Below are 23,538 nucleotides of genomic sequence, written 5' to 3' on the forward strand. Positions count from 1 at the left end.
TCAATCAGTTTAAGTTAGTTTTAGGTTAATGTGCATGAATCAATGCGTGTACAATTTGAAACTTACCTTGTTTCTTATGTGTAGGCCCTGATTTGAATTGGTATAATACAGTCGAAACCCTGCATCGTCTAGAGGTTCCTGTTCCCAGCTGTGGGCACAACACTTAGAGCCATATACACAAATTATAGGTAAGGCATTAAGCACCCCTAGCCCGCTAATATCACATATTCACTACTCGCACAGATTTCCTCTTCATATTAGTCCCCAGAGAAGCTGTCCTGAAGAGACCCCATAAGCAGAGTGGGTCAAAACGCCGTCGACATTACAAAGAGAGGGCGAGAAAGATTCATCATATTACTGGAAGCTCCTCTTTGTTGTTTTTAATGACCTTTTCTCAATTTCACTGAAATTCACTTTTTAGGCTAAGATCACTTCACTGGGACTCACCCTTTCACCCTTTTCACTATATGTGCTTGTAGTGTAATAATAAATGTAAATTTTGTATTTGATGAATAAGAAATACATCGTATTTACTTCGGCTGAAGTAAATAATACCTTCTTCCTGGGCTTCAACTGTATATTATATTATAATTATTAGATTTGGTAATCAATTGTTGCCGTGATTCAATATATTTTAGGTTATTTTGACTTAACCAATTGCGAGTAAATTCTGCTTGATCTATTGATAATGGTGTATAAAATGAGTTCCTTGTAAACATTGTTTCTTGCTTCTTGCAAATACCCAGTTCACGAGGACATATGTGTCGCTCTTGTTTTTTGAAATAAAAGTCTTAATGTGGGCATTATAAAACTGGAGGGAAAAACCTCACTAACCTTCTTGAGGCGCGCTTCATCATAAGCAATTCCACCCCTCCTTGGTCGAATAATACCTCCAAAGTGGGGTCGACCTCAAGAAGAGGGAGATGCTACAGAATGTTTTGTTCTGGATGGGTGAGGGATCCAGATTGGATAATAAAACAACCTCAAAGTAAACCAGAAAGATATCTCTTTATTATAGGGTACACAGGGCAGGATCATAAGAAAATGGGTGGATACGCTGGAGTGTTATGTCTCCCTCATCGTTCTTACTTTCTAACCAAAACATTTTGGCCCTTCATACAGCCCAGAGGGGCCTTGGGGCTTCATCAGGGTTAACAAGATGCCTTTTGTGTCATAGTCATGACTCAGTCTGTGTTAAAGGCAAGTATAGGTCTTACGGTATTAGGTAATTTTTAAAAGCTGCCCTATACTTTAGGGAACAAAGGCTCCATTGGTCCCACCGGAGGGGGGCGGGGGGTCACTCCTGTAGTCACACATTTGTCAGGGCAGCAGTCCCTCAGGTCACCTATTTTCACTATCCATGACACTCGTTAGGACTTCCAGCACAGATTGAATTGACTCTGGGCCTGGGTTCAACACCATACCTTTTGGGGTCATGTTCAAGCACGGAAAAGAGAAACGTGGTGCAATCTTTTTCAGTGGGGCAGTCATTCGGCAATATCACACGCCCATACCACTGCTGCCAGCCAGCTTTATACGCCTGCTTCTCGCCTTCAATGGTTGGTGGTAGCTCTGCTGTCACTGTGCCTGTGGTAGTGAGGTGCACCACAGCCCTCTACCCGTGGCTGTGTCCAACCCAGAGCATTAAAACAGGTGGGTCCTGCAGGTCTCAGGCCCAGTGGTAATTTAAAACTGACTTTCAAAGGGTCCCTGTCGGGTCCTATATTCTCAGTGACCAGTTTCTCAACAATGACATGAAGGTATCCATGTCAGCAATGCAGTCTTTGTTTATATTTTCCATTTTTCCCTTCTTCTTGCATTCCCTAAGAGTATTTACTTTTTCTAGATGTTGTGTGTGTGTATTTTCTTCACGCTACATATGAATCTTGTATTGTGAACACTGTGAATGTAGTCGCCCACCGGTGTCTGAGTTAGTTCAGGTTTAGGGTAGGTGCTTAAGATGGGGCACAATTAAGTGCTCTGGAGATGAGAATGAAGGCAGTGTGAGTTTCTCAAAGTGCCTGTTAGTGGGTCATAAAGGTGTTCAGAATGCATGCTAATCCAATCCTTGGCCTCTCTCGAGAACACACAGAGCAGTAGTCACATAAATGCAACTATCACATTCAGTGAAGGAGGCACACAGCTCTCGAAAATTGGATAGCTTACAGCTGAGGGGATGGGTTGTTTGTGTGGGGAGTTTGAAATAAAAGTCTGTGCACATGAAGAGAGTGAAAACACACTGCTGACGAGAAAAGAGATGACGTGAGAGCCGCAGATGGAGGATATTCACAAAGATATATAGAGAAAAAAGGCAAGCATGTCTACCAGAGAGAGAGAGTGCAGAGTAAAGTGGAGGAGGTGTGAATGGAGGATGGGAGTGAATAAAACAATCCGAAGACCACTCTCACTTCCACAGACCTTAGTAATGTTTAATTGAAAGCCTCATATATTCAGAATTGTTATATGTCTGGATGGAGTAATAAACAACTCACAAAGGGTCACTAAAATACCGGCCAAATGGCATGCTGTGTGAAGCACAGCATTCTAGTTATATATTTTAAGCGACAAACGTAATCACATAGACGACGCCTCTTGGGAAAGATTCCAAGTTATGCTTCTTTGGCAACACCCCTTGTAAAGAACCCCACCTCTTTCCGCCCACTTAAAGCACTGGTCCAACCCATCCTTGGGTGCCCCAGGCAGCCTGCCCTGAGGCCAAGACCTGGTCCCACATGCTCACAGCTGCTTCTAGTGTAGGGTCGGGGTGAGGAGAGCCAGAGTATTAGCTTCAGTGCCACAGCATCAGCTACAGAAGTGGATGCAGCCAAGGGCGGCTGTGCATCCCTGGCCGAGTGTATCTCTGGCCCCTCTTCTTCATTAGTATTTGGAGCAGCCATATTTGGGGGCCAAGTGCCATCTCCTCGTGCAAGAAGGGAGAGACTGAACACAACTCTCTTTACTTGCTGGAAGCAGAGCTAGAGTTGTCGGCAGCTGGACACAGGTGAACACTTAGCGCCAAATCTTTTACCATTCTAGGAGATTTTAATTTCCATCTAGAGGATCCTACGGACTCTGATCATTTGAAATTATAAGAAATCCTAAGTATCAGATCCCACCCACACTGCTGGTCACACTTTGGATGGAATTTTCTCTAATCATCCCAATATTCATTACCGTAGAGCTCTGCCAGTCCCCTGGTCAGACCATGCAGTCGTTTTCTTTGAGATCTCTCTTACCAAGGAGCTCAAACCAAAAACTGAACCCATACTTAGGGTTGAAACTAGGGCCTGGAAAAACATTAACAGTGAGGAATTTGATAATCATTTGAAGACCTCTATGGGCGCTTGGTCCTCATCTGTGGATAAGGCTGCGGAGGTATATACCGAATGGTTAGATTCAGCCTGTAAAACATTAGTCCCAATTAGAATGTGCACCCCTAAGAGGACAACACCCTCAGCCCCCTGGTACTCTGACAGTTTAAAACTAAATAAAGCTGAATGTAAATGATTGGAACGTGCATGGAGGAAAGGGTATGCTAACTCTACCAAAAAAGCTTACAGAGATAGTCTCTCTAAGTATAAAAAAGCGCTTTTTGACACAAAAAATAATTTTTGGGGGGAACAGATTAGCAATGCGAAATCGTCTACAAAAGAACTTTTTAACACTGTTTTAAAACTCACAACACCTATCAGGGCAAAACCAAGGAGCAGCCCTGAATTTTGTGAAATTCTAGCTTCCACTTTTTGGGAAAAAGTAGATATTATTTTCTCTTCTTTCTGTACTCTGTCAAAGGATGGCACTAAGAGGGGCGCCTGGGGCTCACCCAAGGACACTAAGGTAACTCCCACTTTTGATAGATTTGCGACATTGGATGCCCAAGATGCCACTAAGCTTCTGCAGGCAATCCAATCCGGCTCCCCTTTAGATCCTTGTCCAGCATCAGTAGCTAAATTAGTCCCCAATACCATCGGAGCGGCCCTTGCTCCTGTTTTTAACAACATTTTTAATTCAGGTCTGTTTCCCAAAATCTGGAAAAAAGCCTCAATTCTTCCTCTTCTCAAGAAAGCCAACTTGGATCCTAAGGAGTCAAACAACTATAGGCCTATCTCTCGTCTTCCCCTACCGGCCAAGATGATTGAAAAGGAAATGAACCTGCAACTAACCTCCTTTATCAAGACCGATGGTCTTTTAGATTCAACACAGTTTGGCTTCCACGCAGAACACAGCACGGAGCTTACGCTGATTAAATCAACCAAAGAAATTAGAGAAGCATTAGATCGGGGTGGAGCTGCTATCCTGATTATGCTGGACCTCTCGGCTGCCTTTGACACGGTCCACCATGAAGTACTGTTGGACCGGTTAGGCGAAAGGGGGGTTACTGGCAAGGCTCTCGCCCTTTTAAAATCTTTTCTCATTGATAGAACCCAAACAGTAAATATGGGTAAAGATTGTTCACAGCCTTTTTCTTTGCCCTGTGGGGTGCCACAGGAGTCGGCGCTTAGCCCCACGCTGTTTAATATATATGTGTCTCCGCTGGCAGCCCTCATACGATCATTTGGTCTCCAGCTGACCTCCTATGCTGATGACACACAAATTGTGTTATCAATACAAAAGGGCAAAGAGGCTGATACTGGTCGTGACTGCTATAACTTCATGCAGTCCATTGCAGGCTGGATGTCAGCAAACTGCCTCGAAGTTAAATGCAGGGAAGACAGAGGTGATCATTTTTGGAAACACCTCACATTTTTGGTCAACTGATTGGTGGCCTGAAATATTGGGTACACCTCCAGCCCCCACCGTTAAGGCGAAGAATTTGGGAGTGATCGTGGACTCTAAACTGTCCTTTGGGGATCAGATCGGCAGAGTTGTTTCCTCCTGCTTCCATCTCCTCAGGATTATGAGGAAAATTACATTTCTTCTTCCTGTGGACAGCCTCAGGGCAGTAATAACTGCGCTCATTCTATCTCGCCTGGACTATTGTAATGCCCTGTATCTTAACATTAAAAAAGGCAGCTTAACCGACTGCAAGTTGTGCAAAATGCAGCCACCAGGGTCCTTCTGGGTATTCCTAGGTTTGTCTCTGCTAGAAGGGGACTTCGGAACCTCTACTGGCTTCCGATGATACAACGCGTGGAATTTAAGGCCCTTTGTATGGTCTTTAAGGCCCTTGAAGGATCCGGCCCTGCCTTTATGAGACAAAATCTTTAATGGTATATTCCTACCAGGGCTTTACGTTCAGCTGAGGCAAAGCTGGTTAAAGTTCCACGCGTTAAAACAGCCAGTTGGGGGGGCAGGAGTTTCTTCTGTTGTGCCGCAAAGGCCTGGAATGGCCTCCCCCTGCAGCTTAGAAGTGCAGCCGGGCTCCTAGAGTTTAGAAGGGGTCTGAAAACCTGGCTCTTTTCTCAATTGGACATACCTCTCTCACCATGTAGGCAACATTTCAGCGCCAGGACACCTCAGGGTAGCAGTGCGCTTTATAAGCATCATTAACATAACATAACATAACATAACATAACACACCTTTGCCAGTCTGGTGAGCTGTGCAGGAGGGACTGGTGCAAGACAGTCCCTAGTGACCAACTTACTGAAATAAATCCGTTAAGCAATTGGCATATGTATGCAATTTTATAATAAAATCCGTGCACAGATGGACATATATATCTGCATACCAATGCAGTACTTTGATTTATGCGAGTTGCACCTAGCAAAGGTGAAATTTGGCAGAGTCAGCACATACTCCAATTCTAACAGTGCATACTACTTCCGGGTGAATAAGAGGAGAGCCAGCGATAATAGTAAATACGAACGGAATGCTCTTAGAAAGGGTGTAACGTGGCAGTGCTAGCGCGCAGTTTAAAACCATCAGGCAGTGGATTTTTACCACTTCCGGGTTAATAATAGGAGAGCTAGCGTTGTTAGGAAACACGGATAATATGTAAACCAAACCGTGAATTAATCATTATCCTTAGACCAATGCGAACGGAATGCACTCAGAATGGGTGAAACGAGGTAGAGACAGCGCTCAGTTTAAAATCATTAGGCAGTGGGGTTTTTACCACTTCCGGGTCAACAATAGGAGAGTCAGCACTGATAGGAAACGCAGACAATATACAAGTTAAATAGTTAATTAATAATTATCCTCAGACCAATCACAGCGCCCATTAGGGTATTTAAAACAGGCTCCTTTCCCATGATTCATCGACATCGTACGGACGCGAGAAGACGTATGCAGCATTCCGCCCGTTTTTTCCCACACTTGAAGGTGAGCAAAGAAGTAGTTAGAGTAACCCGATGGTAGTGCAGCAATTTGCAAATACTTTTCTTTAAAAGCAAGGAGTTTATTGAGACATATATTTTTATACTTCCCTTTTTAACAGTTCATGAACTCAAGAGAACAAGGGGATAAGTATCGTTTGACTCCCTGAAAGAAGGTGCAGAGTCCCCATAAGAAAAGAAAAAAATTCTTTCTCTCATCATATCCTAAACATAAAGGTACGATAGGATGCTGGCTACAGTCTATCTAATATAAGAATTACGCTCTTTTACAATAACGTGTGCAAAAATTACCGATGTGTTCCTTTAATTTCTGTAGGCATACCTGAGCGTATAATCAGTGCGTTTACTAAAAGACATTTAAATAGACGCATGACCAAGAGATTCCTTCCATAACAACCGACGATCCAGGATTATTATTGAAAGGTATAAACGATTTCCAGTTATTGTGAAATCCAAAGCCATAAGAGAAAGACCTCCCTAATGGTATCATTTCTATTGTTGTCTCTTTAGTTTGCTTATAGTAGGAATCAAGTGTATACTAAGGTTGATTATAATAGAGAAACAAAAGCTACAACTTTAAATACAGGTGAGACATAATCTTACATCTTAAAAAATGGGACTAAGACCATACTGAAAGACAGATCGTGGCACATTAATAAGTTAAGGGCAAGGAGGAAAAATCAGTTTTTTTTAATCCTATGCATATAATAATATATAGAAAAGACGAACAAGTTAATACATAAAGATAGTTTGTGGCACATTGATAAGTCAGAGGCAGGTGATATTACGTTATCCTATGCAATCAATCATATAGAGAAAAGATGAGCAAGTCAATAATTAGAGGTACTATGTATTCTCATGTATAGAACGATAGAGAGATAAGACTGCCTAGTGTGATTATAAGGAGGATTCCTATAGAAACTATATATCTATGCTCTATACCCCAGTGCAAAGTAAAGAAAAGGAAGAACATTAAGAATAAGAGTCTACAAAGCTGGGTAGGATTTACTAATATAGGGAGAAATATGATGTTTGTTGAAAATAATAGAATAAGATATAGGATAATACATACATATGTATTAGATAAGATAGATAAAATACAATGCGAATTGATGGCATTATTTTTGCATTTTACGTGTGTATAATGGTGATTTTTCTATATCTGTTTATAATACAGGTTAGCTGTAATAATCTATCAAGTGACTAACAGAGAGATCCGAATTGCTAGTCTTGATAAAGATGGAATAATAATTCAATACCATCGTAACGCGTCGACGCCCTTTGTTTCTGTGTGGCAGAATCTGTGGAAACACTTTGTCCTGCAGATGAAATAATAGAACTCATCCAGGTTTAGTGTATATACCTTTCCGTGCGATCTGTCAAATTGATGACAAATTGTAATGTCTTTAGATATAGTTTTTTTTCTCTCTGTTAAAATTGTGTTATAATATAATGTTGTATTGTTTTATACTATTGATGTAATGTTTTAACGAAAAATTAATTTTTGTTTTAAAGAGAACTGTATCACATGTTCAATGTGATTAGTTTTTTAACAGAAAAAATGCAATAAAATATATATGATTTAATTGTTGGTTGTGCGAATAAGAATTTTTTAATAAAGTATAGCATAATATGTGTAGATAAGATTGTTTCTTGTACTAGTACACAAGGGATATTTCAATTGAAACTATCAGATAGTACTCCAGTCCCTTTGTTCCAGTTGAAGGGGTCTCTCTCTATTTTTATATATGCAAGACAGAAAGTGGCCAGATTTCTTCAGTGGAAAATAGGGACACGTCATTTGCATAGGCCTAAAATTTGGTAATTGAGGAATACAAATCTGTTCCAAAGCTGAACTGAAATCTGCTGTTTTTCCACTAGGAGCTGTTTTTTCCAGTTGTTTTAGTGCTGTATTCCATCAAATCATGGACAACATGTGGTAACCTGTCGTGTGTGGCCATGCACACTCAACCAATCCTACCTTTTTAGTCAAGACTACTAAACATGATGGGATCCTATACTTTCAATAGAAATGTGAACACAAAAGTGCCAGAATGCATAAAACTACGCCATACTGGCTAAGGTGACACACATGACATGGATCAGCTGGCGAGCACTGGCATACAGATTGATGAGGCATTTACAGTCGTAATCTACAGGCGCATGAAAATGTAACTGCTGGGTCAGGTTTAGGAGAGCCCGCAGCAGAAATATATAGATGCAAGCGAAGAGCTACACTGATGCTTTTAAAGAGCTATACTAACAGAATTAAACTGTTATACTGATGCCACCATCGATCCCCAAAAGAGCTAAATAAACCCCAATGAGCTTTATTGATGCCATCAAAGATCTATGCTAACTTTAACGCTTCCAGATGCACAAGAACAGAGGGAATCTGTGAGAACATAGATCATCAACCAGGGCAGAGCAGAGTATGAAATTCCACCAAAGTCAGCTTAAGAGTGAAGCAGAAATCCGTGTGGAATCCTGGGCTTACCCATTGCAGCTATGACACAAAGCGACAGGCCTTTTTAAGGATGTAAGCAGAACCAATCCAACCCTTTCATTGCCAGGGTTTCAAGGATTCCTATGCATTTCATGACATCTTTTTATTTCATCAGGGAAATTAAAGGTCTACAGTCAAAACATCAAAAGGCAAAATTCTTAAACTAATTTAGAAAAAAAGAAGAAATAAGTATATACTAACAATAAAATGACAAAAATCAATTAAGGAAATCTGGAGTTATCAGATGTCGAACTATAACTCAAAAACTGCCCATAGTAATTTTGTTGGTTTAGTAAGTAACAGGAATTATCTCTAGGCTAGGTTGAGCTTCAAACAGATGCTGAACAACTAGGTCTGGATGACATAGTGCCAGTGTTTGAGGGGTTGGATGTCTGAAGCAGAGGAGACTTTCAGGTAGAGTTGTGTATCATTGGCATTTTGGTGAGTCTTGATTCTGACACAAATATTTTGAGGTCAAACATATCATGGGACAGAATGTAGAAGGTAAGAATATCATATTTGAATTATTTTATTTATATATTTTTGTAATATAGTTTTACATAAATTTGTTTTGTAATTGTTTTATGGGGCATATTTCAGTGGAGGTTGACATCCAGGTGTAATCCCTGGTTACTCCCTTGGCCTGTGTTGTGGTCACTCAGAATTAGAGCCACTCCTGCTGTGGCAGACTGTCCCTTGGTCAAAGGGTAGTGCAGAGGAGAGAGCACTTCAAAGGAGATGACACCCCAGCAAAGGCCAGTCACTAAATCACATATGTGTCTAGGTGTGGACTAAAAGGTAGGAGCAAGTGCCCCATACTTGGTTGAACAACACTGTCACAGGGAGGATCACCAAAACTTCTTTGCTTTTCACTCCAGGACTGGGGACCAAGGTCTGCCAATCTCCCATCTCAGTGAAGGGGTATCACTCAGCAGGCAAGAACACTACCCTGTGCCTGGAGTACCAGTATTTTTCCTGCATGCCAAGAGCTATGGCCACTGAGGAGAGAGCGCTTAGAGGTCTACCTTCCTGCAAAGACCAGTGGATCCTGTGAGGAGGAAGAGGGAGCCTGGAGGGAGCAAGCACCAGCAGGGATCCTGTCGAGTGGATCTCAGTCAGCACAGTGTGAGGCACCTGGTCTAGCTGGGACCAGCGTTATGAGAAAGCTGCCCACTTTCTGGCGGGAGTTAGTAACCCACATCAGGGCTGCTGTGAAGTTGAAGACTGTAACCCGGGGTCACTGATCTCACTGGGGTCATCGTCTGTGTCTGTGGCTCTTCACCAGCCATGAGGGGACCACCAAAGACTGCCAAGGTTGTTGGCCATTGACACTGAGACGATGTTGCCCCTCATCTTATGCAACTGAGACTGTGGACAATTACCTGTTTCTGTGGCCTCCTGTGTGCCAGGAGAGGGTTACTAAAGACTACAGGGCAGCCGCCTGAAAGAGCCAACCAAATCAGGACTGTTGCAGGTGCCTGTGACACGCAGATGCCAGGAGGGGGCCAAAAGGACTGTTGCAGCCATCAATGTGTTGTTGAAGTCCCCACAACCCATGGATGGACTCAGAAGCAAGACCAGAAGCTGCCATGACAAAGGCCTCTGCTTTGTCCAATTACCTGAGAGGATCACAAAGAAGGAGCTGCTGTGGGTAGAGAATGGCGCCATATGTGAGCACTGCCCCTGCTGAACACTGGACAGCGAGGTGCACACCGATCGAAGTGGGAGTGCTGCTGGAAAAGAGCTGCAGTCAAGTAAGACTGAAGCAGGGGTGCCTGGCCTTCGATGGAGATTTGTGTCTGCTCTGCAGTGTTTGGTCCAAGGCTGACTTTTGAAGGCCAAAGTCAAACTGTAATGCACACACTGGTCTGGGCAGCACCTTGGGTCACCTTTCGAGTTTCCCGTAGGGACGTAGATTCAAAGTGTACAGAAAGGAAGGGGGGAAGGGGCCCACAATGGGAAAGGGGCAGAAATATGGCCCAGTTCAATGCTAGGACACTAGCCTTAAAGGGAGACTGTGTATTTATTTAGTGTGTTGCAGGGCCGGCTTAAGTGCTGGTGATGCCCTGTGCGACAATGTTTGTTGGCGGCCCTCCAAAGACCATCTTCACAACGGATTCCTTCACTGCCACCCTTTAACAGTGCCCCTCGTGTCTCCATAACCACTCATTGGCTTAGATGCATTTATTTCGGTTTATAGCGCCGCTCATACCAGTATATGGTGTCAGAGCACTTTAAATCACACACACACACACATTACACAGAGATAATTAATCAAACGTGTGTAATTCAGTGTATAGGATTGTTACGCAACACAGAGGAATATAAGGTCTAGAAGTCACTTGTCAATCATACCGGTAGACAGTATAGTTTAAGAGTGCTTGGTGTGGAGAAGCACAAACTCAGAATTTAAAACATAACACAATAGTTGGGGGTTACATTTAAGAACAAGAACTGTTCTTCTGTTTTTTTACAGAAATGAGCCTATTTTGCAAGGTTAGAATAATGAAAGGCTGGGGGGGAAGGCATAACGCTATTATAATAATATACCTTGCAGTTTGCATGCAGCTCTTTGATGTCAGTTATTAGCTCACTGTTCTATATTAGAATTTTAACTGATACACTTCAAGGAACAAAAGGATCTCTCTGACAAAAGCACTGACCTCTTTAGATTATATGCACACTGTGATAGCATCAGGCATATTAACCTACTGCGCTACTTTTGGTTGAGTCACAACTACCAATAAACAAAACTCGGATCTTACTCCAGGAAGAACGTTAATCACCGGAATTATCTAGACATTTCTATTGTATGAAAACTGCTGGCCTGAACGCACGGAACGAGGCAGCAGGTGCTTTTAAAACTATAACATAATTGTAAACACGGCGCCCCCAGAAGTCAGCACCCGGTGCAATGGCACTGGCCGCACCGCCCTAGAGCCGACCCCGGTGTGTTGCATTTTGGGCCCGGGGCAACAGGAGTAAAAGGCCACATTACCAAGGTTGGACTGAGTAGCCTGTGCTTGCCTCGTGACCCTCTAATTGTTTTATGCCCCATAAAGTTTCAAAGGACTAAGCCTTCCTATCTATCAGATTCCCTGGTAGTGCCAACCTTATCAGTCTCTCTTTCTCTCTGATAATCAGTCCTGGCCCCATGGACCAGTAACTCTTCCTGGAATCAAACAGTCCTGTTATGCACGGAGAAAATGTTGTACTCAACTCTCTTCAGTGTGTGTGTGTCCCAATGCAGCCCAAAGAAATGTCAGCAATACACATCTCCTGTCTGGATAATTCAGTCCTCACCTCTCCAGCCTCTCCCAGCCCTGGGCTTCCTAAATGAAATCCACAGGCCTCCATGTTATGTACCATCCACAGGCACACACAATCAGAACAGACATACAAGTATCACTCACTGTACAGTGTTACAAGTACTCCATGCAGGCCAAGGGTGAGTTAAGTAGAAAGCCACTTAACTTCACATGAGTGGGCCAATTGGCCCAACTCCAGTGACACAGGTAAAAACATCTGTTCAAATTAACGATTCTACTGAACAAACAAATAGTATCCTTCAACCACCATGTTTGTGTCATTTAATTCCAGGTGAGGGGAGTGACCCTTTCTCCTCCCCCCCTCCAAGTCTAAACAGACTGCATTACCGTTGGACAGGCTTGCCCATTACCAAAAATCTGTATCAGAGATCCATATATGGTTGCAGTTGGGGCACTCGGGGGAGGCTGCACATCCATAACCATGGAGGGAGCCACGCCAACACAAATAAAGCACAAAAGGACGAGTAAGGACAGAACTGTAGAGCCTATTACCACAAGATGAGGGCTTCTTAGAATCCTCAATTCAAGCAACCATTATCTATCACCATGTAGAGAAAAGAGAAATCCTTTGGAATGCAGCTGATCAGAGGCCTAGTGTAGATGTGCAACAAAGCCACCAACACATGGCCAAGATTCTGTACATTCATGAAACTGCTGCTGTGTCTATTAAACTGTAGCCGTCACTGTTTCTGAAGGACAAGAGCTAATGAAGACCCGCATTTCATTTTCACCAGACAGAAGGAGAGAACTGCTAAGAACAAGGCCTGGAAAAGTAGAGAATATGCAAATTTCATTCAAGAAAATGCATCATGTCTGACATACATAGAGCTCTAACATGGCAGATGGATCAGAACATGACACACTGACTAAAGACCACAAATCATCAACAACTCCTCGACCTTTCAGCAGCTTTTGATACCTTTTTCCCACCACACACTCATTCAAAGACTCCACCACATCGGGATCCAGGGAGACACCCTCAAATGGATTGCATCCTTCCTCACAGAATGAACCCAGGGAATTCCTACCATCCTTCACTTCGGAACCCAAGAGCACCATCGACGGTGTCCCTCAAGGTTCATACCTCAGCCCCACCCTGTTCAACACTGACATGACACCCCTGGTCAACATTGTCAGATGCCATGGCCTCAACATCATATCCTAAGCAGATGACACCCAGCTCATCATATCACTCTCAAAGACCCCTCCACCATTGGGACCAACTTCCACAACTGCAGGACAAGTGTTGACAATTGGATGAAGACAAACTGCCTGAAGCTCAACACAGACAAGACGGAAGTGCTGAGGTTTGTAAACAACACCTCCCTGTGGAACAACACCTGGTGGCCCTCCATACTAGGACCCACACCAACAGACCACACCCCCAACCTTGGTATCATCCTGATAGCAAACTCACCATGAAATACCAGATCAGGCCATTCTACTCTGCCTGTTTCCACTCCCTCTGCCTACTCTGAAAGATCCTCAGATGTCAGCACCAGAAAAACTGTCACTTAAGCCCTAGTCACCAGCAGACTGTACTAGGCAATGGAATCTACACAGGAATCACCACCCAACCCCTGAAGAGACTCCAGATGATCCAAAACTCAGCTACCAGACTGACTGATTCTTGACCTTCCTAAACAGACCCTCATAACCCCACACCTCAGAAACCTCCACTGGCTCCCCATCCAGAAAATATGCTAATTCAAAATGCTGACACTTGCCTACAAGGACCTCCACAACCAAGGACCAGCATACATCAACCACCACCTGAACTTCCACCATCCCTCCAGATACCTGTGCTCTGCTTCCCCGCCCACATACAGACTTCCAGCATCTGCCAAAGCTACAGTAGAGGATGTTCCTTGTCTTGCTTCGCGGCCAAGTCCTGGAATGATCTCCCCCTTCACCTTTGAACATCACCCTCTCACACAGAATTCAGAAAGGGACTCAAGATTTGGCTTTCTGACCGATCCCAGCAAGAACCTAGCGCCTGGAAACTTTCACAGGTAATTAGCTCTGCTCTGTAAATCCAAGTTGATTGATCGATTGAACAACTGGTCGGTGCCGTTAGGTATAGTTGTATCTCTAGTTTCAGTCTAGTCGTATGTGAAGACTCCCACCACCCTTGTGGCTAGGTTCCAGGGGACATTAGAGCTGTAATCATGAACAATCTTGTATCTGTTATCAGATAACTTTTTATGATGGATGCTTTATAGGGCTAAGCAATCTATATTTAAGTTATTGATTAACATGACTTTTATCGTAAAGATGGTGCTTTTTTGATGTTTGTTGATAAATTGTATTTTATTTCTTTTATTCATTTGCACCTATGGAAGTAATGTTGTCTGGTTTGTATTCTTTTATGGATTATTGTTTAATCTGAACAAAAGTTATCTATCTATGTATGTATCTATCTATGTATCTATGTATCTATCTATGTATCTATCTATCTATCTATCTATCTATCTATCTATCTATCTATCTATCTATCTATCTATCTATCTATCTATCTATCTATCTATCTATCTATCTATCTATCTATCTATCTATCTATCTATCTATCTATCTATCTATCTATCTATCTATCTATCTATCTATCTATGTATATATCTCTCTATCTATCTATCTATCTATCTATCTATCTATCTATCTATCTATCTATCTATCTATCTATCTATCTATCTATCTATCTATCTATCTATCTATCTATCTACCTATCTATCCATCTATCTAACTAACCCATTACTAAATAAATATAACTGAATTTGGGTCAAGAGCACAATTGCTCCTAATTCTGCATTGTTTCTCAACTCAGGAAACTGGTGAAGTATATCATAGTTTCCAATCTGCCTGCAAGTCTCCCTTCTCAATGATCCATCCATCCCACAATTGTGATGAAGTAGAAGAGTCTGAGCTTTCAACAGCTCCCGGACTTTCATCGGTGTCAGTGGTCTTGGAATCATAGCGAAAAAATACTTCTTTGGAAATGGCTTCCCAACAATTGTTTGTTCATTGCTAGACAACAATTATGCAATCTATTACTCATGTGTAGAGTTTGTGTACCAATAAATACAGTTCTTCATAATTATTTTAGACATTTTAAAAGTCTAATGATTGCCCCAGCTTTACAGAGGGCAGAATTGGCAAAACAGTGTACTTACTACAAGCAGGATAGCTGCAGTACACAGAGGGGACCCAGAGGTTAGAGGACCCTGTGTCGAAAATCACATTAAACTTCTGAGGCGGGGTGCCGATCGATATCACTCCATAATATTCCGCCTGTCAGGGAAACCATATACAATATATTATAAGACATACAATGTTGTAGCTCTTTGGCATAGAATGTAACAACATATTCTGAAGCACACAGTCCTGGCCTTAAACCCCTTGAGAAAGAAACCACATTGCTGCCAGCTGTACCTGGACCTTCAGTCCACCACTCCATAGAAGTGTATGGGATATGATCTATTTGGGAACTGGTTTCAACCTCAGGTCCAATTCCCTGTCTTCCATACTTCACAAAGCATAGGATATAGGATGCTATAGGATGGTGGTGCAGCATGGTACAAGCACACTGCTTATCGAGTGTTATAAAGGCTTTCATGTGACCCTCTTTTTGGGACTAATCCCAGAAATTGAGACGCAATCCACCTGTGCTGCTTTGACTCACCCATATAATAAATCTCTTTTGCACAACTAATTCTTGCTGGTGTCCCAGCCAAGGGCATAGTTCTGGCCTTCATATAGACTTCATTATTGGAAATGGTAACTGCCCATTCAGCATACTGTTGACAATCCCTAGTAGTATCACTAAAACACAATCTGTGGTCCAGTTGAGTACCAGCCGCATGCGCCTGGAACACTGGGAAAGTTGAGGTCCTTCACTACAGCCGTATCCACCTTCCTCCTTGTCACAGACCTTACATCAACACTGCCGTCCCTCATCGGTTAAAGGATAAGACAACGAACCCTTGGACGTGAAGTAATGATGATCACCCGCAAGTCTAGTATCATGAGTTGTCTTTTCAATCAGAGTGATGGTCATCATAGTTTGAGTGAAGTGAAGTGGAAGCCTTGGATGCATCAAAAAAATGCTTTGCGATTCCCTAATTGTGAATCTTTGCGATTCGCAATTAGGGAATCGCAAAAAGGCATGCATGAAAGTGTGCAGTACACTTCCTGCGATTCCTATGGGGTCACAAATGACCTACCTCATGAATATTAATGAGGTAAGCCACAATTTGCGACTCTCTAGGAATCTCAAAAATCACGGGGATGGTGGCCTGCTGAGATCAGCAGACCACCATATCTGTGATTGCTTTTAAATAAAGCAATAATTTTTTTTTTTAAAGCAGGCTATTTTCCGTAAAGGAAAACAAGTTCCTTTACAAAAAGAAAAATGTTAAGTTTTCTTTTCATTTTTTAAGAGCAGGTAGTGGTCCGTGGGACCACTGCCTGCTGTTAAAAATGCTTTTACAAACATTCTCAAAGGGTAAGGGGCCCATTGGGGACCCCTTCCCATTTGCAAATGTCTTACCACCTACTTCAAGTAGGTGGTAATATGCGAATGTTTTGCGCCCGCATTCACGGTCACAAAACATTCATGCAAACTGTTCGGATTCCCTATTTGGAAGGGACGGCCTAAACACGCCCCTTCCAAATAGAGAATCGCAAACCCATTTTGCGATTCGGTAACAGGTTAACGACTCGCAAAATTGGGTTTGATGCATCGCAAAAGCATTTTTTGCGATGGCAAATGGGCCGATTCATTTCCGAGGAGAAAAATGCTTGATGCATCTGGCCCGAGTGCTGATATGAACCAAAAAGTAATGGGGCTACCACACTTTTGACTATTTTCTTGCTCTCACACATTACATTATGAGTGTGGTTGAGCATACTGCAAGGACTCTGAGGAGGGAGGCTTAGAGTTCTGAGGATTACAGGAAAGCAAACAAACTAACATCATCCTGTTTATATTTCATATCCTGGTGGATCCCTTCACAAATATGCTGGTAACAACATGAACATGCAGTGACACCACACCTAGGATTGTCGATACTGGACAGTATCTGGACGGGTACATGAGGATGATTACTGAAAAGTAACCAGACTACAATTTTTTGTCCATCTTTCACACAACGGCTCATAGTGGAGGAGTGTGGCAAGTAAGCCTTGGACATGGAGAGATTGAGGCCCACACTTAAGAAGACTTTGCGTTGTCCTTGCGTCACACAAGTCAACCCCGGGACAATACAAAGGCTTCAGTAATATCTACAAAGGCAGACAAGGCCTGATTTGCATGGCTCTGCGTGGCTTTTAATAGAAATGTAATGCAAGGCAGCTGTTTGCGCTACCTCACGTTACTTTTCAACTTGGGAGACGTTCCATGGGTGGAGCATGGGCGTTCCTATGCATCGTCCCATGGATTTTGGTGCATTCCTGGATTTACAAAGAGTTGTAAATTTGGGAATATATCAAAATGCTATGCCTTTCCTAATCAGGATAACGAGGAGAATGATCTTTATTTCTCCTCATTATTTCCTCTTTCCAAGCATTGTGCTGTACAAACAAAAGAGGAAAATGCCTCAAAGGATTGTTTTTTTGCAGTGAGGTTTCCCTTTCTGCACAAAAACAATCAAACATGTAACACAAGCAACCTTGCACTGTGGTGCAAGTGCGCCTGCGTTGTTCTAGGCAGAACACAATGCACCAGCACTAGAAGGCAGCAGAAATGCGCCGTATCGTAGTAGATATGGCTCATTTCCGCTGTCTCCTTTTACCTCAATGCAACACAGCAACTTTGCTTGCTACCCTGCGTTATGTGGTCAATTAGTAAATCTGGTGAGAATATGAGCCATTAATGACTCTTGCTTATTCCTTGTCGCAGCTTGTCCCCCTGACACTGTAAGAACTGCGGCAAGAAATCCTTGAATCCGGAGTGATGAAGACTACAGAGAAGTTATCAAGCCGATGAAGACAGTCCTTCAAGTACCTCAACTGCTAATATTACCGAGGGATTAGTGAGTGTTGACTCTTCCTATGATATAAAGTGTCAGTCACGACACTGACCACTAGTTCAGCATTGATCCATCGTTGCGTACTGAGTGTTCAGCCATCCCAACTTTCAACGCAGTGTGTCCATTCCTCAACCCACCATCCAATCGCATCACCTCCAGGGAATGAAGAGGCATGAACAGAGACATGAACTTCAGTATGTGAAAGGACTACTCACATCCAAGTAGTTAATGAGCGGCTCATTGGCCACCTTGGCCACCGTGGAAAAGGTCCGGTACTTGGTGGACAGGTCGTACGGGTTTCTTCCCAAGAAATCTTCAAGCAAACCCTTTTCTCGAAGGGCATTTCTGAGGGACTTTCCTTTCTGCAAAGGGATCCTAAGAGGAGGAAAAAGAAAAGTAGAACTTTCTTTACAGATATAAATTAAAACACTGTAGGCACAGCTGTAACTATCTATTGAGCAAAAAGAGCCCAACCTTGTTAGCCAACATTTGAAGACAAACACAACATGTAGGACAACCTTTTTTGGAGTCTTGTTATAACTCATGTATTTGCAGCTTGCACTGTTTTAGGGAAGTTATGAAAATCTGCACAATCCAGCAAAGCGGTAATGTCTATGACTACATCAACACCTCAGGCTTTGCTCTCAGGAGCTTGTTGATCAGAGTGGAGGGGCGTTGTGCTGGCTTTGAACATAAATGGTTCTGTTATTCCATTTAAGTACATTGTTTGCTGTACTTTGCCATCTCACATCACTTAGCATTTGGAAATAGATGTCAAGGATAGCCAGAGATTGCAGCTTTTACCCTAGGCTTGCCCTTTCGGACCCTTGTAACTACCCTTACTCATCCTTGTCTTAGAGTTTTTAGGGCACCAATTGTATCTTATGAGAGGGAATTGTATTATTGTCCTTGGACAATTCGGGTGGTAAAACTTTTCGTACCTCTCAATCCATCCTCAGTGAACTGGCTGGACATACTTTGAGATTCTTAAATTTATCTTAGGGTAGAATACGATCGATTAGTACGATAAGATTAACTTTGTTTATACTGTTTTCTCGTCCCTACATATTGATTTTATTCACACTCCATTGAAAGGAGTTCTTAAACATGTGTAATGCCATCTGCTTCGGGCAGCTGCAGAGAGTCTGTTTTGGAGCCGCTCCAGTCTACCCTTAGTAATACGTTTCATTTTCAAGATGTACATTTGTGGATGGAAGAGTAAAAAATAAGTAATAGTATATACTTACTTTCACAGTATTTTTGTTGCCTATATTTTAGCCCCACAATTTTTGTGGAACATTAATACTCTGTCCTCAATATTGAGACATCCAACCCTTATTAGTGGTCTCAGGTTGATATTAAATTGCTAAGGAGATAATGGCGAAGTTTAGGGCACCCCACACTGAATGATCTTCATGAGTAGATCTTCCCTACTTCTACCAGTCAGTGACAAAGGACACAACCATTCTCTGGTAAGCCGTTTGACACTGGACACTGGTAACAATCATTGAGATGTGATATTATGGTTCATCATATCAAAGGCTCCAGACAGATCCAGCAGCCCCAGCATCAACTGTCTCCATGGTCCGCGATCTCTGAGCGAATGGTTGCAACGTCTACTAGAGCGGTCTCTGTTCAGTATTTGGCTGTAAACCCTGATTGAGTTATATCCAGGATTTTGTATCCTTGTAGATGTGCTTGAAGTGGGTACCTGGGGACCTCTCCAGGATGTTATTGATGACAATGGATGACAGATAACCCAACAATTGTTGGAAATTATTGAGAATGGTTTGGCCGAGAGTAGGTTTCTTAATTAGACACCTTCTTGTAACCCGTTTGAGTGTTTTGGTGCTATACCTTCAGCCAGTGGTCCTCTAATAATGGAGTTAACACAGGAGTCAAATGCTGCTTCGAACTGTGGCCCTGAGCTGGCTGACCCTTTGAATTTTGAATTTGTTTGTTGTTTTTGATTTCTCAGTGGTGTTTGGGGTGAGGTTAAAGCTCGAAGCTGCGATGACATACTTATAATAAGGCACTGCTCTTGTCTCAGACCAGATAGATAGTTTGGTTGTAGAAGTTGGCTTTTGTCTTCAAAATGGCCTTTATAGATTATCAGCCAGATTTATCAAGGTTTTATGTCACCCTTGCTCCATGCAAGGGGGCGCAAGGATGACGCAAAACCTAAGTGAGACTTAGCAAGGCCACCTGGCAAGGCCCTGCATGGCTTTAAATTTGGAGTTACGCTAGGCAACGTAAATCACTACCTTGCATTACTCTGCCCCAGGGAGGCATTCCATGGGTGAAGTGTGGGTGTTCCCACACATCCACTCATGGATTTTGCTGCATTCCCAGACTTACCATTAGTAGTAGACCTCGGAATGTGTCAAAATTCAAGGCCTCCCCAAGTGAGGCACGAAAAGGGCAAATATCTTTATTTCTCCTCGTTCTTTCCTCTTTCTACCTGTGCAAAGAGGAAAATGCCTCTTTAGATTGTTTTTGTTCAGGATGGTGCCCCTTCCTGCACAAAACCTCTCCTACCTTCAATGCAGGCACCCCTTCACCATGATGTAAGGGTGCCTGAATTGGTGCTAGGCAACCAAAAGTGCCCCTGTTCTAGGAAAGGACAGGAATGCACCGTATAATGGTAAATATGGCGCACTGCTGCCCTTTAATGCTGCAAGGTGGATTGCTGCATTGCACTGCGTGAAAGAATGCTAAATCTGGCCCACTGTGTACAGTAATTTTATAGAGGAAAGATTTTTATGGGCGTGCGATTTGAGATGGGACGGAGAGTGACGTGAGTGCTCCAGTGATGACCAGTGCATTAAGGTATCCTTGGGAGGTGAGGTCTGTTATTCTGTGGTGCTTACACATAGCATTGATGATTTTGTGGCATACAGTTGTATGCAGTGCTGACTGGAAGGGGTCTTAGACTCAATGATGGGAATGTGGTTACTATGAATGTTGGTACTAGGATGTGGGGAGTCGGTGGTGAGATATTTTGGTGTGGAGGTAAGATTCTATCACACACCTGACCTTGCAGCTTACTGCTTCCTCATGCCTTCACCACTAGGATCTGACAGCAATAACACAACATTATATATGAATAAAGTGGAATATAACAAATGACTCTGAAAAATCAATGCAAGTAAGTCAAGTATGACTCGCTGATTTGAAACATGATAGTAAAAGTACATAAATAAGCCAGGAATTGTTGAATAACTGCCAGAGCACATTGCCACAGAGAAACCAAATGTAATGTAATGTAATGTATGTGTTTTTGTAAAGCGCACTGCTGCCCAGGCGTCGTGGTGCTGTAGACCGCTGGGGAACCCGTCCTGGCTATCCCTGTGAGATGGTCCCTCCTGGGTATCTCCAAGGTGAAACCAGGCATCCCGGCGAATGTGGGGGGCCGTTGTGGAGATGAGGCAAGCTAAATGGTAACCAATCACTTATTTATTTGAAGGTTGGTAAATTAGTGGTAAACCCACGATTCCTGTCTTTGCGTTATAGCAACCGGTAGTCGTATTAATATTATCAATTGAGAGAAATGGGAAATAACTTGTGTAGACTCGTTGCCACATGTTTGACCACATTTATTTGCACATATTTAGCACTAGCATTTCGATGGTTCAAAATGGTGCGGTTGAATTATAGCCCCAATGTGATTTTTAATTCAGGTGATTTGAAGTCATAGAATTTTGAAGAAACAAACTAGCCTTTGACCTATTTATGCCATATGAGACCATGCCAAATACTTTCACATATTTCATGATCGCCGCTGACATCTGCCGCGACAGACAGGTCAATGTTTTCAAATCCCAGCATGGTCAACTCAACCTTCTAGCCCACCAACCTACCGGGGCTGGTAAACTGAGTGTCATTAAAATGAGTAATAGTGACACCTGCTATTTACAGTGCTTAGAAACTGCTTGGATGAGGTATGAAACTCATTAAAATAAGTTAAAAAATAAGTTATTATTCTTATGTCACAGACTTTGAATTTAGAAATAAAGGCGTCACAGCAACCTGCTCTTCTTTAGAAAGAACGCATCACTGTATGAAGCTAAACTTACTATATAGCCAGATACCATTTACTCTCTCAGAGAAAGGTCACACTCACTTGTTGATGCTCTCGGAAAAAGCAATGAGGGTGAGGGTCAGAAGGACGGCTCTCATCTTGGCAACTTGAGCTCAGCTGCGGCTGGTCCTTGAGCACACCCCGGGCTGCTCTTTATAGGCAGCGAGAGCTCCTCACCTGCCCACCCAGGGTCCTCCGCCCTTCCACACACCCGGACTCACCTCCTTTGAAATCTGCCCTCGAGATAACCTTTCACAATCAGCACCATCCCTGCACCCATTAGGAGCAGCCCTGGAGGCCTTGTCTAACGCACAGCATGAACTCCCACTCAGTCAAAGTCAATGTCCGGAAGAGAGGTGGGAGGCTGGAAAATGGAAAATTACACTCGTGCTTACAGAGAAAGGGCTTGATCTGCTGCTGGGAAAGTAAAGCCGCCTCTAATCCTCATGCAGAGTTTTCAAATTCTTTGCAGCTTAGTTATACAGCAACACTCATTCGAATGAGTCCATTAGGTAGTAATAATAATATCTTTATTGTGTATGGTTAGTTAAAACCTTTACAATATACATAGCAAGAAAAACCAATCAAAGTTATAAAAGCTGTTAATCTCAAATGATATCGCGATCAATTAAAAAATGAATAAATACATAAATATACAATTGTTTTCAAGTGCCTTCCAATACTAGCAGCAGTCTAATTATATCTAACAACTGTAAGATGGTGCAGCAGCTTACAAGTAGCAGCTAAGAGTTCATTGGACTGAGCCACCTCGGGGGCCCCTAAGGGCCTAAACCTTTTATGTACGAGATGGATACATTTCGTCAGTCGGATGTGCAGAGCCATATTTTCTGGGGAATCTGCTGCTATCATACCCTGCCGACAGGTTTGAACTCCCAGCCTATTCCACTCAGTCCGGAGGCTTGTTGTGCGCTCGTCCAGCATGGCTGGGCAAATGCACAGAACGGGCTCAGGTCCATTATGTATTTCCTCTACAACTAGAGATATTTGTGTGGCCGGACAATGAAAAATAGAGGAATCTTGCAAACAAGTAAAACAAAGAATATAAATAAGTAAGGAACAATTATTCACATCACAAAGAATTGTCATGGACAGAGTGTAATGATTTGCCCAGATGCCATCCACCACCCAAAAACACGTCAGCCAGTAATACATTTTTTTTTTAGTCTGGTGTTTTCTTATTCGTCTCATGCAACATTATGGAAAACCTCAAAGGGTTTAGGCCACGAGACAGGTGGTGGGCAATGATTTTTGTGTCTCCCGCTTGCTAGCCATGGTGGCCGCCATAGCAGCTGTTGACAATAT

At 42.8% G+C, this 23,538-nt stretch overlaps 1 protein-coding gene across 1 annotated transcript in view; it reads right to left on the minus strand.

Annotated features, from left to right (window-relative positions):
• LOC146854135 (pepsin A-like) overlaps positions 1-22,362 on the minus strand; it is a 109,782-nt gene extending 87,420 nt beyond the window's left edge. Inside the window, exons 1-3 of the mRNA XM_085651901.1 lie at positions 22,258-22,362; positions 18,350-18,509; positions 15,279-15,396 (exon numbers count right to left, since the gene is read on the minus strand). Of these exons, the coding sequence (XP_085508027.1) occupies positions 15,279-15,396; positions 18,350-18,509; positions 22,258-22,313 (334 nt within the window). The 5' untranslated portion in view covers positions 22,314-22,362. The remainder of the gene's footprint in view (positions 1-15,278; positions 15,397-18,349; positions 18,510-22,257) is intronic.
• Between the last annotated feature and the right edge of the window lie 1,176 nt (positions 22,363-23,538).

Source organism: Triturus cristatus, chromosome 4_1, assembly GCF_964204655.1.
Source record: "Triturus cristatus chromosome 4_1, aTriCri1.1, whole genome shotgun sequence".
NCBI classification, from domain to species: Eukaryota; Metazoa; Chordata; class Amphibia; order Caudata; family Salamandridae; genus Triturus; species Triturus cristatus.